The 17,332-nt window shown below is 45.7% G+C and overlaps 1 protein-coding gene across 4 annotated transcripts in view; it reads left to right on the forward strand.

Moving 5' to 3' along the window:
* daxx (death-domain associated protein) overlaps positions 1-17,332 on the forward strand; it is a 48,335-nt gene that overhangs the window by 16,832 nt on the left and 14,171 nt on the right. Inside the window, exons 2-6 of one of the 4 annotated variants that reach the window (XM_068025919.1) lie at positions 467-1,361; positions 7,215-7,625; positions 9,141-10,146; positions 10,963-11,020; positions 16,473-16,562. In XM_068025919.1, the coding sequence (XP_067882020.1) occupies positions 467-1,361; positions 7,215-7,625; positions 9,141-10,146; positions 10,963-10,993 (2,343 nt within the window). In that variant the 3' untranslated portion in view covers positions 10,994-11,020; positions 16,473-16,562. Of the gene's footprint in view, positions 1-466; positions 1,362-7,214; positions 7,626-9,140; positions 10,147-10,962; positions 11,021-16,469; positions 16,654-17,332 lie in introns of those variants that run through there. The other 3 variants (XM_068025915.1, XM_068025918.1, XM_068025916.1) reach the window with 3 other exon arrangements.

Consider the following 17,332-nt stretch of genomic DNA (forward strand, 5'->3'; position numbering starts at 1 on the left):
ACACCACTGAAAGAGATGAACTGGTTACTTGCTGTTTGTGGAACCTTGCTGTGCGTACATTTCATTGGCTGTGGGGCACTTTGGGGGCAGCTGACAATTTGGAAGACTCTATGCACAAGTGCCAGTTTTCTCTGGGCTTTTGAGTCTCCCATCTTAAGATGCATATAAATAAGTGGGAAGCTCCCGTGGCCCACGGAGGCTCCTTGCTTCACAGCTGAATGTCCCACAAAGATGGTAGGCTTGGGAACCTCATCACTTAGAGGGTAGCAGTTTGGTTTAGGTAAGTGTTACTGTGATTAAAGTGGAGCAGTAATATGGTTCAGCTCTCTTTGGTAGAAATCTGTGTGGACAGTTAGTGTCATAGTGACTGTGATTGATGACAGACCTACTTGTAAACATTAACTGTGATCGTCGACTAATGCTTCTACTTTCTGTTCCTTTTGCTCCCCTGCATTCCCCCTTTTAGTTTGTGGAATTCTGTGGGACCTTAACGGAAGAAAACCCTGAGGTGATAAACTTCCTGCAGAGAAAATACACCAAGGCTTTTCCGGACTATTTAGCCTCCACGGAATTCCGTAATGTGCTGGGCCGCTGCCTCACCCGGGTTCAGGGCAGGAAAAGCAAAGTCTTTGTTTACATCAATGAGCTCTGTACAGCGCTCAAAGCCAACTCCCAAAAAACAAAACTTGCCTTAGCCAACAGGGAGAATTCAAAGCAGCCAGTGGCTGCAGGGCCTGAGGGTCAGTCTGTCCAAGATGCTGAGGAGCAGAAAGACTGCCCCCAGAGGACTTCTGCACAGTCAGGGGATGTTGCCTCCACGTCAGCCTCTCAACCTGCTGCCGTGGCAACTGCCGAAAAGAAGCACTCTGGCAGTGGGTCACGCCGTCAAATCCATTACCTGGAGAACCTCTTAAAGGTTTACGCCGATGAGATCAAGCGGCTTCAGGAGAAAGAGCTGGACTTTAATGATTTAGATGACGAGGATTCCTCCTACATCCAGGAGCACCGGCTCAAGAAGAAAATGGTGAAGATTTTCGAGAAGCTGTGTGAGCTGAAGAACTGCTCAAGCCTGACTGGCCGGGTCATCGAGCAGCGCATCTCCTTCGCAGGCACGCGCTACCCGGAGATCAACCGCAAGATCGAGAGGTTCATCAACAAGCCGGATCATTTCCCCGACTACCAGGACGTCAGGAATATCATGCAGAAAGTCAGCAACAAGCACACGTTGGGACTCAGCCAAAGGCAGATTCAGAGTATGGCACAGGATGTGTTCCGGGAGGTTGGCAATCGTCTGCAGGAGAGGCGCCACCTGGACCTGGTTTACAACTTCGGCAGTCACCTCACTGATGATTATAAGCCAGGTGGGTGGTTGTTAATGGGAGGGTCAGACAGGCACGTCAATAATACAACGCTTTGGAACCTTTTGGAAATTCCAAAATCCAGGCTTGACTCCCAGTGTCGTATTAACCCTACTTGCCCTATGCCAGCAGATATTCCTCAGTCCCAGCTTTGGAAAAGCAGCCAGGCTGCGCCAGTGGAACATTTGTGTTTCCCCTCACCAGTCATCCCACAGTCTGCAAGTACAGTGACCGGTGAGACGGCCAAATTGCTTATCACTGTGAAAGCGTGTGAATTTCTGCACTTTTTACATGTCAAGTGAGTGCCCCAGATTGCCCACAGCTCAGACAAGGTAATGCTGCTGGTTGCTATGAGATGAACCCCTTCCTACAGTGAATTATTTCCTTTACTAATTGAGTTGAGTGTAGTTGTGAGTTCCATGTCCATTTGGAACTGGATGGTGCCTGCTGGCTGGATTTGAAGCTCGGTCTTAGGGGCGGTGCAGTGGTTAGCACCGCAGCCTCACAGCTCCACCTACCCGGGTTCGGTTCTGGGTACTGCCTGTACAGGGTTTGCAAGTTCTCCCTGTGACCGTGTGGGTTTCCTCCGGGTGCTCCGGTTTCATCCCACATGCCAAAGACCTGCAGGTTGATGGGTAAATTTGCCTTTGAAAAAAGTTGCCCCGAGTGTAGGTAGATGGTAGGAGAATTGAGGGAAGGTGGGGGATGTGAGAGGGAAAAATGGGATTAATATAAATGGGTGGTTGATGGTCAGCGCGGACTCGGTGTGCCGAAGGGCCTGTTTTGTTGCTGTATCTCTCTATGACTCTATATGAACATATGAATTGGGAGCAGGAGTAGGCCATTCAGCCCCTTGAGCCTGCTCTCTGCCAGTTGATTAGATCATGGCTGATCTGACTGTGTCCTCAACTCTACTTCCCTGTCCATCCCTATACCCTTAGATTATTGATTGACAAGGGAGTCTATCTAACTCAGCCTTAGAAATATTCAATGACCCAGCTTTCACTGCTCTCTGGAAAAGAGAATTCCACAGATTAATGACCCTCAGAAAAAAAATTCCTCCTCATCTTTGTCAAATGGGACACCCCTAATTTTTAAACTATGTCCCCTAGTTCTAGTCTCTCCCACAAGGGGAAACGTCCTCTCTGCATCAACCCTGTTAAATCCCCTCAGAATCTTGTATGTTTCAATAAGATCACCTCTCCTTCTTCGAAACTTCAATGAATACAGACCCAACCTGTCCAACCTTTTCTCACAAGATAATCCTCTCATCCTAGGAATCAGTTGAGTGAACCTTCTCTGAACTGCTTCCAATGCAATTATATCCTTTAAGGAGACCAAAACTACACAGTACTCCTGATGTGGTCTCACCAATTCCTTGTACAAAAGGTAGCAAAGCTTGCCTACTTTTATACTCCATTCCCCTTGCAATAAAGACCAACGTTCCATTTGCCTTCCTAATCACTTGTACTACATACTAATTTTTTGTGATTAATGTACCAGGGTACCCAGATCCCTCTCTGTATCTGAGTTCTGTAATCTCTCTCCATTTAAATAATGTACCAGGATACCCAGATCCCTCTCTGTATCTGAGTTCTGTAATCTCTCTCCATTTAAATAATGTACCAGGATACCCAGATCCCTCTCTGTATCTGAGTTCTGTAATCTCTCTCCATTTAAATAATGTACCAGGATACCCAGATCCCTCTCTGTATCAGAGTTCTGTAATCTCTCTCCATTTAAATAATGTACCAGGATACCCAGATCCCTCTCTGTATCTGAGTTCTGTAATCTCTCTCCATTTAAATAATGTACCAGGATACCCAGATCCCTCTCTGTATCTGAGTTCTGTAATCTCTCTCCATTTAAATAATGTACCAGGATACCCAGATCCCTCTCTGTATCTCAGAGTTCTGTAATCTCTCTCCATTTAAATAATCTGCTTTTCTATTCTTTCTGCCAAAGTGGAGAAGTTCACATTTTCCCATATTATACTCCATCTGTCAAATTTGTGCCCACTCACTTAACCAATCTATATCCCTTTGCAAACTCCTTGTAACCTCTTCACAACTTACTCTCCTTGGCTTTGTGTCATCAGCAAATTTAGCAACAATACATTCGGCCCCTTCATCCAAATCATTGATGTAAATTGTAAATAGTTGAGGCCTCAGCATTGATCCCTTTGGCACTGTACTGTTTTCAGCTTGCCAACCTGAAAATATCCCATTTCTACTCTCTGCTTCCTGTTAGCCACCAATTCTCTTATGCTAATATGTTGCCCACCACACAATGAGCTTTTTTCTTGTATAGTAACCTTTGTGGCACCTTATCGAATGTCTTTTGGAAATCTAAGTACACCACATCTGCAGGTTCCCCTTTATCCACGTTGCTTGTTACTTCCTCGAAGAACTCTAATAAATTAGTCAAATATGATTTCCCTTTCGCAAAACCAAAAGTCAGTGGAGGAGGTGGCATAGTGGTAATGTCCTTGGACTAGTAATCCAGGGGCCCAGGTTAATGCCCCAGGGACATGGGTTCAAATCCCACCACGGCAGCTGGTGAAATTTAAACTCAATTATTTTTTTAAAAATTAAAATATTTGGAATTAAAAGCCAGTCTCCGTAATGGTGCTATGAAACAACCATCGATTGGCATAACCCATCTGGTTCACTAATGTCCTTTTGGGAAGGAAATCTGCCATCTTTATCTGGTCTGGACTACATGTCATTTCAGACCCACAGCAATGTAGGTGACTCTAAAATGCCCTCTCAAATGGCCTAGCAAGATACTGTTACCCTCTCGAGGGCCATTAGGGTTGGGCAACACATGCTGGCCTTGCCAGCGATGCCCAAATCCCCGTGCACTATCACCGTGCTGAATGGGATAGATTTCGAACAGATCTAGCAATGCAAAACTGGGTATCCATGAGGCGCTGTAGGCCATCAGCAGCAGCAGAATTGTACTCAACCACAATCTGTAACCTCATGGCCCGGCATATCCCCCACTCTACCATTACCATCAAGCCTGGAGACCAACCCTAGTTCAATGAAGAGTGCAGGAGGGCATGCCAGGAGCAGCACCAGACATAACTCAATGAATTGTCAACCTGGTGAAGCTACAACACAGGACTATCTGCGTGCCAAACTGCATAAGCAGCATGCAGTAGACAGAGCTAAGTGATCCCATAACCAACGGATCAGATCTAAGCTCTGCAGTCCTGCCACATCCAGCCGTGAATGGTGGTGGACAATTAAACAACTAACTGGAGGAGGTGGCTCCACAAATATCCCCATCCTCAATGATGGGGGAGCCCAGCACATCAGTGCGAAAGATAAGGCTGAATCATTTGCAACAATCTTCAGCCAGAAGTGCCAAATTGATGATCCATCTCGGCCCCCTCCTGACGTTCCGAGCATTACAGATGCTAGACTTCAGCCAATTCGATTCACTCCACGTGATATCAAGAAACGACTGAAGGCACTGGATACTGCAAAGTCTATGGGCCCTGACAACATGTCGGCAATAGTACTGAAGACTTCTGCTCCAGAACTTGCAGCGCCCCTAGCCAAGCTGTTCCAGTACAGCTACAACACTGGCATCTACCCTGCAATGTGGAAAATTGCCCAGGTATGTCCTGTACACAAAAAGCAGTACAAATCCAACCCGGCCAACTACCGCCCCATCAGCCTACTCTCAATCATAAGTAAAGTGATGGAGGGTGTCATCAACAGTGCCATCAAGCGGCACTTGCTTAGCAACAACCTGCTCAGTGATGCTCAGTTTGGGTTCTGCCAGGGCCACTCAGCTCCTGACCTCATTACAGCCTTGGTTCAAACATGGATAAAAGAGCTGAATGCAAGAGGTGAGGTGAGAGTTGACTGCCCTTGACATCAAGGCAGCATTCGACCGAGTATGGCATCAAGGAGCCCTAGCAAAACTGAAGTCAATGGGAATCAGGGGGAAAACCCTCCACTGGCTGGAGTCATACCTAGCACAAAGGAAGATGGTTGTGGTTATTGGAGGTCAATCATCTGAGCTCCAGGACATCACTGCAGGAGTACCTCAGGGTAGTGTCCGAGGCCCAACCATCTTCAGCTGCTTCATCAATGACCATCCTTCAATCATAAGGTCAGAAGTGGGGATGTTCGCTGATGATTGCACAATGTTCACCATTCGTGACTCCTCAGATACTGAAGCAGTCCGTGTCGAAATGCAGCAAGACCTGGACAATATCCAGGCTTGGGCTGATAAGTGGCAAGTAACATTTGTGCCACACAAGTGCCAGGCAATGACCATCTCCAACAAGAGAGAATCTAACCATCTCCCCATGATGTTCAATGGCATTACCATCGCTGAATCCCCCACTATCAACATCCTAGGGGCTACCCTTGACCAGAAACTGAACTGGAGTAGCCATATAAATACTGTGGCTGCAAGAGAAGGTCAGAGGCTAGGAATCCTGTGGCGAGAAACTCACCTGTCTGCCCAAAGCCTGTCCACCATCTACAAGGCACAAGTCAGGAGTGTGATGGAATACGCTCCACTTGCCTGGATGGGTGCAGCTCCAACAACACTCAAGAAGCTCGACACCATCCAGGACAAAGCAGCCCGCCTGATTGGCACCCCATTCATTAACATTCACTCTCTCCACCACCGACGCACAGTGGCAGCAGTGTGTCCCATCTACAAGATGCACTGCAGCAATGCACGAAGGCTCCTTAGACAGCACCTTCCAAACCCGCGACCTCTACCAACTAGAAGGACAAGAGCAGCAGTGTGGGAACACCACCACCTGCAAGTTCCCCTCCAAGTCACACACCATCCTGACTTGGAACTATATCGCCGTTCCTTCACTGTTGCTGGGTCAAAATCCTGGAACTCCCTTCCTAACAGCACTGTGGGTGTACCTACCCCACATGGACTGCAGCGGTTCAAGAAGGCAGCTCACCACCACCTTCTCAAAGGGCAATTAGGGATGGACAATAAATGCTGGTCTGGCCAGTGACGCCCACTTCCCATGAATGGATTTAAAAAAACTAATTCCTCTGTCTCTGGAGGACCCACACTCCCTTTTCTTTTCCTTTTTAAATACTTGTAGAAACTCTTGCTATTTGTTTTTAATTGTAGTTAGCTTTCTCTTGTACGCTTAATTTCAGTTTTTAAATTCTGTCCAATCTTCTGACCTACCACTTAATTTTCACAGAATTGCACCACCCCATCTGCAATCTCTGCAGTGTAATCAGCCACAGCATTTTCAGCAGATTTCCAGGGAGCAGTCTCCTCTCGTGCAGTTTTAATGAGGTGGTGGTCTTTCTAAATATTGCTTTCACTCTTTTTGTTTGCTCTCCCTGGCATTCTGAGCTTGGTGAGCAGTGGTTTAGTTTAGTTTAGTTTAGAGATACAGCATTGAAACAGGCCCTTCGGCCCACTGAGTCTGTGCCGACCATCAACCACCCATTTATACTAATCCTACACTAATTCCATATTCCTACCACATCCCCACCTGTCCCTATATTTCCCTACCACCTACGTGTACTAGGGGCAATTTATAATGGCCAATTAACCTATCAACCTGCAAGTCTTTGGCTGTGGGAGGAAACCGGAGCACCCGGAGGAAACCCACGCAGTCAAAGGGAGAACTTGCAAACTCCACACAGGCAGTGCCCAGAATTGAACCCGGGTCGCTGGAGCTATAAGGCTGCGGTGCTAACCACTGTGCTGCCCATATAGCTGTGCATGCTGTGATCAGTGTTCTCATTCATGGCAGAAGAGGGTGGAACTGTCGGTATAATGGGTAAACTGCCCCATGTCACTCCTCAGCAACGTCACTATACAGCATGTATTTTTCATTTGCAGGCAAGGACCCAGCCATGGCAGACATCACCTTAGAAAAACGGCTGCGGTCCAACCGCTCCGTTTCTCTTGGCCGCCTTGATGAGGTGGTCAGGAAATATGCTGAGATCCAGGACATTGGTGAAATAGAGGAGGAGGAGAAGCGGAAGAAGAAGAAACTGCTACAGTCCGCGGTCACCTCCACCTCCGAAGCCTCCAAAGCAAATGCTGAGGGAGCAAAGGAGGAACAAGAGAAGCTTGAAAAGGTGGATGAAAGTGAAGGGAAAGAAGCAGAGGAAGAGGAGATGGAGGAGGAGGACGATGCCAGAGGCTCGGAGGAGGAGGATGAGGAGGAGGACTTGTCATCAGATCCGGACATCGAAGAGGAGCTGTCAAAGATTGAGGAGGTGGTAGAAGCTGAAGAACCACAAGAAGGTAACCTTACTGCCTTGTGTTTTCGAAACTGCTTCGATGTGTCTTGCTTTGCTTTGCTAGCCAGTGTCCTCCACTTGTTCAGTGTTTGTTGTGCTGAAATGAGATGTTCTGATGTGAGGGAAGCTTCACTAAGTGTGTTAGCCACTGGAACACACTCGACAGAGTGGAAATGAGAAGGATATTTGTGCAATCTCTGCTTTCCACAACCTAAAACCCTTTTCCATGGTGTACTTGGAGAAGCTGCCTGGATACTGGCTGTGGGAAGTGGGATGGCTTTTGCCTGGCTCAGTAGTTTAGGCTCGGGTGTACTGTTTTTATGATGGTCAATTTTGACAAGCCAATAGGATGGACATTGGAGAGGAAGGATGTTTCCCCTAGCTGCGTGGGGGGGGGTTGAGAACCAGGGGACACAGTCTCAGAATAAGAGGTAGGCCGTTTAGGACTGAGATGAGGAATTTCATCACTTAGTGGTGAATCTTTGGAATTCTTTACCCGAGAGGGTTGAGTATATTCAAGACCGAGATCAGTAGATTTCTAGTTATTGAAGAGATTGAGGGATATGGGAATAGTGCAGGAATATAGCGTTGAGGTGGAAGATCAGCCATGATCGAGTTGAATAGCAGAACAGGCTTGAGGGGCTGAATGGCTTCCTCCTCTTTCCTATGTTCCAACTCGGGGACTCCCTAACTAGGGGATATAGTTACAGAATAAGGGGACGCTCATTTAAAACTGAGATGTGAAGGAATTTCTTCTCTCGAGGGTTGTGAGTTTCTGGAATTCTCTACCCCAGAAAGTTGTGGAGGCTAGATCCCAAAGTATTTAAAGAGGAGGTAGACCGATTTTTGAATTACTGGGGAGTTGAGGGCTGTGAGGAGCTGGCACGAAAGAGTTGAGGTCTGGGGCAGATCAGCCATGATCTTATTGAATGGTGGGGCAGGTTTGAGGGGCCAAATGGCCTACTGCTCCTCATTATGTTCTTCTGACCCCATTCGGGCCCAGATCGTTCGACAGCAAGGTCAGTTTTCCCCAATCAGCATGTGAATGAGAGGCTATACTTGGTTAGTTTTCCACTGAAATGCAAGTGGCAGGTACAGGAGAAATGTCGTGGGGGGTAGTCCCTTTTCCCCATGTTGTGTATGACCTAAACTCTACCTCAGTGCCCTGAAACATATGCACCTTGATCAGCACCTGTTTGTTCTTGGGTAGATTTGCGGGGGGGCTGAGTTCCAATGACATAATTAGGAAGAAATTATTTCTTTCAACTAAAAATTTCTGTGACATGCAATTAAAGATTCAGCCCAAACTATTTATTGCGATTAGATCCTGTTACATTTGCTCAAATGTTTAACGAGTTGAAAGTGAAACTTGCCCCTGGCTCTCCCCTGCTTCAGCCATGGCTGCAATGCCTACAGCTTCCTGTTTACCAACTCTACCTTTCTTCAGCTGGGTTAGCAGTTTAAAGTAGTTGCATGTGTTCTCCTTGGAGATTATTTGCACCGTTAAATTGTGTTTCAGATGAGAAAGCAGAAGGCAGTGAGGTTGAAGAGGTGGATGATGACTCTGAAGAGTCTGCTCAGTCTTCCGATGACAGTGAAGAGGATGCTGAATCAGTTGACGGTCAAGTCGAGGAAGGAGTGGGATTGGAATCTGTCTGCACTGCTGAGGCTGACATCGGCAGTGATAACGAGAGTAGCCCTGTCTGCACGACACACGAGGAACCGGAGTGCAACACCGGAAGTGGGAGTACTGCAAAAGAGAAGGTTGGGGGTGATGATGACGATAGCCGTGTGGAGGAAGGAGTTGGATCGAGCATTGAGGGCAGGGCTGCACCTCCTGTGGAGGAAGGAGTTGGATTGAGCAGTGAGAATGGGGCCGTTGATGTTGTGGAGGAAGGTGTCGGGTCAAGCAGTGAGAATGGAGCTGTTCCACCTGTGGAGGAAGGTATTGGGTCAAGCAGTGAGAGTGGAGCTGTTCCACCTGTGGAGGAAGGTATTGGGTCCGATGGTGCAAGGAAAGGGAAGCAGTCCGACATTGAGGATAGCTCCGTGCACGCTGTTGAAGGAGGAATTGGGAGTGACGAGGCCAGCCCTGCACCGACTGATCACGAGGAAGCAGAAGGTGAGCTAGGGGAACAAGCGGTGAGGCGTGCCAAGAGGAAACGAGCGGACTCTAGTGGACAGAAACTGGAGACGCAGATCGTGAAACCAAACCCCAAAACTGCGTCTGAACCACACGAGAACATCTCGATCGATGAGGAAAAGGTAACAAACAATCTGCCTGCGCACAAGAGGTGTGATGCAGAAACTTCCCCTTATGAGCCCCAATCATTGACCATAAGAGATGATCCAAACTTGGAGAGAAGGCTTGTTATCAAAAAGGAGAGTGTGGATATGTTGGAAACTGATGGATGCAGTCCAGACATTTGTTTAACTGCAGTAAATGGGCAAAAGAAAGATTCCATTGAGCTGGACGATTCACCAGTCGCAAAGAGAATTAAGCGAGGACAAGACAAGGAGATGCAGTAAGTAGAAAGTTGCATAGAACATCCTTCAGATTTGCTCTTTTTATTCCTTCCCTCTTTCATGTAAGGAAGAGGTGATCTCATTGAAACATCCAAAACTCTTAAGGAATTTGACAGGGTAGAGACCGAGGGGTTGTTCTCCTGGCTGGGGAAGCTGGAACACAGGGTAATTAGGGATGGGCAATAAATGCTGGCATAGCCAGTGATGTCCACATCCCAGGAATGAATTTTAAAAAAAAAACAACTTTTTTAAACACTATTTCATGCTGAACGGCTACAGGCCTTGTACAACACTGAATTTGTAAGGGCTTTGATTGGAAAACTCTCACTCTGTTTACAGGAGCTGAGTGTTAGTACATGGGGCCCTTGCCTTCAATGTGGGTGAGACAATAGGACACATCTCTCTCTTAATGGTTACTGGCTTTGCAGTCTTACTGTAGATTGTGCTCGAACTGGCCAGTTGCAGTTCGATTAGAGCTTGCCTTTCAGGTGGAGTTTGCAGGGGTATTGACAGTTTGCGTTTGTTTATTGTGGTGTGCCTGCATGCCGCAGGTACTGGATAAATCCTGGATGTCAGTGAGTCATACAGTGAAGTATAATGAGTGCTCCAGCCAGACACAAGATTGCTGTGGTTCACAAGTAGTCTCCCGTTGATCTTTAAAGACTAGTATTGCTCTAAATGTGTTTTTTTTAGATCTAGCAACCATCATTTTTTTGCTTGCCAGTTTGAGGGGTGGATACTGTCTAGAAATACAGCAGAATTGGTGAGGTATGATGGCAACCTGGATCTTCACTTGGATTCCCTTCTGTTCCCAGCTCTCCACACCCCTCCTTCCCCCAGGAATAAGGTCCAGTTGCTGCATTGATGTAAACTGTAAGTATTAGCTGACTGGAATTCTCCAGAGCACTGGCTGGATAATTAGAGGGGGAGGGGTGGGAAGGGGGGAACACAGTAAATGGCACAGTACTTGGAGAATCTTCTTGAGTGGTTAAGCCCAGCCCATAAGGTTAAATTGTTGTTGGACCTGAATTGATGTCTCCTGGGATAACATCACATCAGGGGCTGGGGAGAGAAAACCAATCAACTGCAGGCTTCTCAGTTTAGCATTTGTTGTGGTGAAGCTTCTGGAAGCCATCATTAGGGATGGAATGACGGAGCATTTGGACAAATGTGAACTGATCAGAGAGCCGGCATGGATTTGTAAATGATAAGTCATGTCTGATGAATGGAATTGAATAATATGGAGAGTGTCTACAGATTGTTGATGCTTTCAGGATTCTGGGGAACACTTGGATCTTTCAGGAGTGAGGCTGATTTTTGTTAAATAACGTTGTCGAGAGTAAAGGTGGCAAAGTGTAGTTGAGGCACAGTTCAGCTGGCCTGAGACAGCTCCTTCCTGTTCCTACTATTAAAAGGAGCTGAGTTGAGTGGGTTTTGTGGGCAGCAGTCGGATTGGAGGCATGCATATGATCCAGGAGTTGTCGTTTCCACCATACCTGGTCTGGTTTGCTGCAGGAGTGTCTGTGTGGGCACCACTGGTCATCCAGTTCTCACTCCCTCACTTCTCGTCAAATATTGTGACCAAGACTTCTTTTGTCCCTTTGCCTGTTCCTTTGATCCAGGATAAGCCAGTTACAGTGCAATGAATAGGCTGAAAACTTGGGCATCTAGCAGTCACTGCTGTAACCTTCAGTCCTCCGGCAGCTCCTTGCACATGGGGTTCCCCATCTTGTTTGTGTTATCGCCTCATGGGCTATAACTCGACAGGTGGTGACTTCAGATCCCACAAATCAACAGATCTGGGCTTTTGCCAAAAAACCATCGAAGCTGTCAATGGTTTTTATTTTTTAAAAAAAAACAACTGTTGTTCAGGAGGGAGCCTGTCACCTTTACAATGGACTGGTTTACCTGTTAATCCATCCAATCTCACTGCATTGAAGATCAGGCAGTAAATGCTGTCAATGCTCAAACATTCCAAAAATAAACCCTGTACTCAAAAAAAAAAAAACATTACATATGGGCAATTAATTAGTAGAAGGCATTAAATAATGCAACCTTTTTGAACTGCTTTTAATCTTTTCCAACGCATAAATGATAAGCCTATGTTTCTCATTACTAAAGCACATTACAGTTTAATTTGTAATTGCCGATCATTGTTTTAACTGAAACATATGGAGTTTAATCCTGCTGTGTGTTAGTCAGATTGTCCCAGTTATTATTCCTGTTTGTGCTTAAACTTGTCCCTGCTGTTGTACTGACCGAGCATGGCCTGTCAATTTATTTTATATTAATTTCCTTTTATTTTATTTTTAATTAGGAGTAGGCCACTTGGCCCCTCGAGCCTGGTCTGCTATTCAGTAAGATCATGGCCGATCTGATTGTAACCTCAACTCCACATTCTCGCCTACCCCCCACCCCCCGATAACCTTTCACCCCCTTGCTTATCAAGAATCTATCTACCTCAGCCTTAAAAATATTCAAAGACTCTGCTTCCACCGCCTTTTCAGGAAGAGAGTTCCAAAGACTCACGACCCTCATAAAATTTCTCCTCATCTCTGTCTTAAATGGGTGACCCCTTATTTTTAAACAGTGACCCCGAGTTCTGGATTCTCCCACAAGGGGAAACATCCTTTCTACATCCACCCTGTCCAGACCGCTCAGGATCTTGTATGTTTCAATCAAGTCGCCTCTTACTCTTCTAAATTCCAGTGGATATAAGCCGAGCCTGTCCAATCTTTCCTCATAAGACAATTGACTTGCTACTCATTAATCCAAGCAAACACTTGTGTGTTAAATGAGCTGCTTGTGTAGTAATTATTGACTTCAGCACATCTATTGTCACCAGTTCTAATAACATTGCCAAGGGGACTGTATCTGCTTGAGTTTTCCCTGTAAGTGTAAATGTCAAAAAGAGAAACACTTGTGCTCTTGCTCTTAACCTGTTCTTTATGGTCAAATTACTGGCTACAGACAAGCTGGTAATGTGCTTTGTATGTGCTGTGATAATAGGGCCGTAGGCAGCAGGATGATTACTACAGTGTGTGTCTCGGCAGCTTGGGATGTTGACAGTTTGTGTGTATCCAGAGTATTTAATCAGACACTATGAAGGAGGTCTCTTCCCATCTCAGTGACATGAGCACTCTGGCTAATAATTGTTTAAATAATGATACTGTGGAAGTGTCCTTTTGTCTTTTGCAGCTTGGGTATCAGTTGTAAACAGAAGCTCTTGGGTGAGATTATAGCTCTGGAAGTGCTCCACAAGAGGGAAGTATGTGGCATTTATATCGTGTCTTTGGGAATGATTGGGCCCTGACACAAGTTTGAGAATACAGCTCCTATTCAAACCCAAGAGAAACTTTCCCCCTATTTCCATTGTTCTCCCTACATTACAAGGAACCAGAGGTTAAAGAAGTTGTGATTATTCCAAACCCCCACAACGTTTCAACCTGAGCAATGCAATGAGTTTGCAACTTTCTCAAACTTGCTGCACAAGCTGAATAATTTCTCTAGTACCAGTGTGAAGAGGAGCTTTCAGTGCACTGGCACTGCCACTGGCCTCTGCTGTTGCTGCCAGTCCCTGGGGTATGGTGATTGTGTTTCCACAATGTTATTGCAATGAGGAATTCTCAGCCCTGCTCCTGTCTCCATTTATCAAACAGGTGTCCAAATACCATAACACACTGTGTAATTCATACTGATAGTCAACGGTGTTAAACTGTTCCTCCCCATTTTACCATGAAGCTGCTGACTTGCTAGGTAGTGTATGGTTCCATGATGTTTTGAGTTAATTTCTGGTGGGTCGAGCATTCTAGTAAGTGGGACAGTCTGTTCTGTGTGGAGATATGAATGAGATGGGTACTAGGGGCACAGTAGTATGGGAGAAAGCTCCTTCGTTATTGTTACTGTGTTGGTCAGTGTAATATGACATTTCCTGTACCTGCAGTCATGGAGAGAGGGAAAGTCAAACCAATAAAATAAAGTTGCATTTATATAGTGTCTTTTAATATAGGAAAATGCCCTGAGGAGTTTGAGGACTGTAAATCTCACACAAATTGACACCAAGCAAAAGATGGTGGCAGGCTGGCTAAAAGCTTGGTTGGAGAAGTTGATTTTTAGGAAGCATATTAAAGGAGGGGAGGTGCAAGTGGCCAGAATTAGAGGACCACGGATATCATAGAAAGTTTATGGCACAGAAAGAGGCCACTTGGCCTATCATGTCTGTGCTAGCTGAAAAACATTGCACCCATTTTTATCCCACCTTCTAGCATTTGGTCCATAGCCCTGCAGATTACGGCACTTGAGGTGCAAATCCAGACTTCTTTTGAATGAGTTGAGGGTTTCTGCCTCAACTACCCTTTCGGTCAGTGATTTCCAGACCCCCACCATCCTTTGGTTGAAAAATATTTTCCTCACCTCCCCTCTAATCTTTCTGCCAATCACTTTAAATCTATGCCTCCTAGTCACTGACCCCTCTGCTAAGGTAAATAGGCCCTTCACATCAACTCTATCCAGGCCCCTCAATTTTGTATATTTCAATCCGATCTCCCCTCAGACTTCTCTGTTCCAAGGAGAACAACCCCAGCCTATCCAGTCTTTCCTCATAGCTGCATTTTTCCACTCCCAGCAACATTCTCGTCAATCTCCTCTGTACCCTCTCTAGTGCAATTACATCCTTTCTGTAATGAGGTGACCAGAACTGCACACAGTACTCCAGTTGTGACCTAACTAATGAGTTATACAGTTCCAGCTTAACCTCCCTGCTCTTCTATTCTATACCTCAGCTAATGAAGGAAAGGATTCCATATGTCTTCAGAACCACCTTATCGACCTGTCCTACCTTCAGGGATCTGTGGACATTCACTCCAAGTTCCCTCACTTCCTCTACACCTCAGTATTTTCCCATTAATCATGTATACCTTTGCCTTGTTTGACCTCCCCAAATGCATCACCTCACACTTCTCCAGGTTGAATTCCATTTGCCACTTTTCTGCCCATCTGACCAGACCATCAATATCTTCCTGCAGCCGACAGCTATCTTCGCTATCTACCACACGGCCAATCTTTGTGTCGTCTGCACACTTCTTGATCATGCCCCCCACATTTACGTCCAAATCGTTAATATATACCACAAAAAACTGGGGACCCAGTACTGAGCCCTGTGGAATGCCACTGGAAACAGCCCTCCAGTCGCAAAAACACCCGTCAACGGTTACGCTTTATTTCCTGCCACTGAGCTAATTTTGTATCCACTTTGCTGCATTTCCCTGGATCCCATGGGATTTTATTTTTTTAACCAGTCTGCCATGTGGGACCTTGTCCAAAGCCTTGCTAAAATCCACGTAGATCACATCAACTACATTACCCTCATCTATCATCTTGTTACTACTTCAAAAAATTCAGTCAAGTTGGTCAAACAAGATCTTCCCTTAACAAATTCATGTTGACTATCCTTCATTATCCTGTGCCTTTCGAAGTTTATCCTGTGTCTCAGAATAGATTCCAATAATTTGCTCACTGCTGAGGTTAGACTGACTGGCCTGTAATTATTCAGTCTATCCTTTGCTCCCTTTTTAAACAGAGGTACAAGATTAGCAGTTCTCTAATCCTCCGACACCACACCTGTATCCAGTGAGGACTGGAAAATGATGGTCAGACCTTCTGCTATTTCCTCTCTTGCTTCTTTTAATAGCCTGGGGTACATTTCATCCGGCCCTGGTGATTTATCAACTTTCAATCCCATTAATATGTCCTTTCCCCTTCTGTTTATCACATCCAATACTTCAAATCCCTCTTCCTTAACTACAATATCTGCATCGTCCCCCTTCTTTTGTGAAGACAGACGCAAAGTATTCATGAAGAACAGCACCAACCTTTTTGGTCTTTTATGGGTCTTACTCTTTCCATAGTTATCCTTTACTCTTAATGTATTGATAAAACATCTGAGGGTTATGCGGCTGGTGGAGGTTACCAGAGATAGGGAGGGTTGAGGCTATAGAGGGATTGAAAAACGAGGATGAGAATTTTCAAGTCGAGGTGTTAGCAGATTGGGAGCCGATGTAGGTCTGTGAGCACAGGAGGTGATGAGTGTGGGTTGTTACATGGACAGAATGAGCACACTGATGTTATACTTGTATGAATGCAGATCACCAATTAGATTGGCAGATTTTGTTTCATGTCTGTTTACCCCAAACATGTTGGATGTTGATAGAGAAATGGCCCTTTGCATGAGGTTTACTGCCATTTAATGATTTTAAGTCGCTTAGAATTTAAAAGAAATCTTGACTTGTACTTTTTCACTAATATTTTTATTTCTACTGGAAAGCAGCAGTGTTGAAGTAATCGAGCTGATGGAGTCTGACGAAGGCATGGAGGAGCCACTGATTGACCGTGCAGAGTCTGGTGTTGCAGTCAAGAGTCCGCTTCCTGATGTTGATTCAACGCGAGCAGATTCCCCTCTCGTTAGTCTGGTCACCAGCTCACAACCCAGCCCTGTAAGACACACAAGGGTAAACCTGGTTTTAATTAACCTTGCACCTTTTCATCTTGCTTTGCTGTGTGGAACAGTGCTCGAGTGGGTTATTGAAGGACATTTCCTGTGCAGTAGTTAAGGAGAGTGCTTCCCACAAACTACTGGATCAGCCAAAGTGCCCCCAGCTTTTTGAGAATTGCTGAGGCAGCTCTGCCTTACAGTAATTTAGATTTTTGTTATGTTTGTCCTGATTTAAATTTGTGATTGCCCAAGTTGGAGGTTTGTCCTTGGTGTTGAACACTCAGCAGCAGATTAGGCAAGTATTCTAGCATGGACTCCGTGCAATACATGCATTCCTGGATTTATAGATCAGAGTGGTGTCAAAACTGTAAGCCTGCACACTGAACCATAATCGTTCCAGACTGCCTCAAAGGATGCAAAGGGAAATATTGGAATAGTGTATTAAAATAAGCATCCCTCCCAACTTGGAGTGTGTTCTATTCTCTGGGAACTGCTGTGTGCTGCTTTCTGTCTGCTTGGCATCACTACAGAAAGAGCAAGTCATCAGAACTGCATCAATTCTGTACCAACGAGGGTCAAACTTGCGTTGTTCAATGGGTTCTGTTTGAGCTTTAGGTTGCCCCTGTTCTCTGAAATTCACTCACTGTTCAGAGGGTGCTGCTTCCACTACATCGTAGCACTTGCTACTTCAACTG

Source organism: Heterodontus francisci, unplaced genomic scaffold (genome assembly GCF_036365525.1).
Source record: "Heterodontus francisci isolate sHetFra1 unplaced genomic scaffold, sHetFra1.hap1 HAP1_SCAFFOLD_726, whole genome shotgun sequence".
In the NCBI taxonomy this organism is placed as follows: domain Eukaryota; kingdom Metazoa; phylum Chordata; class Chondrichthyes; order Heterodontiformes; family Heterodontidae; genus Heterodontus; species Heterodontus francisci.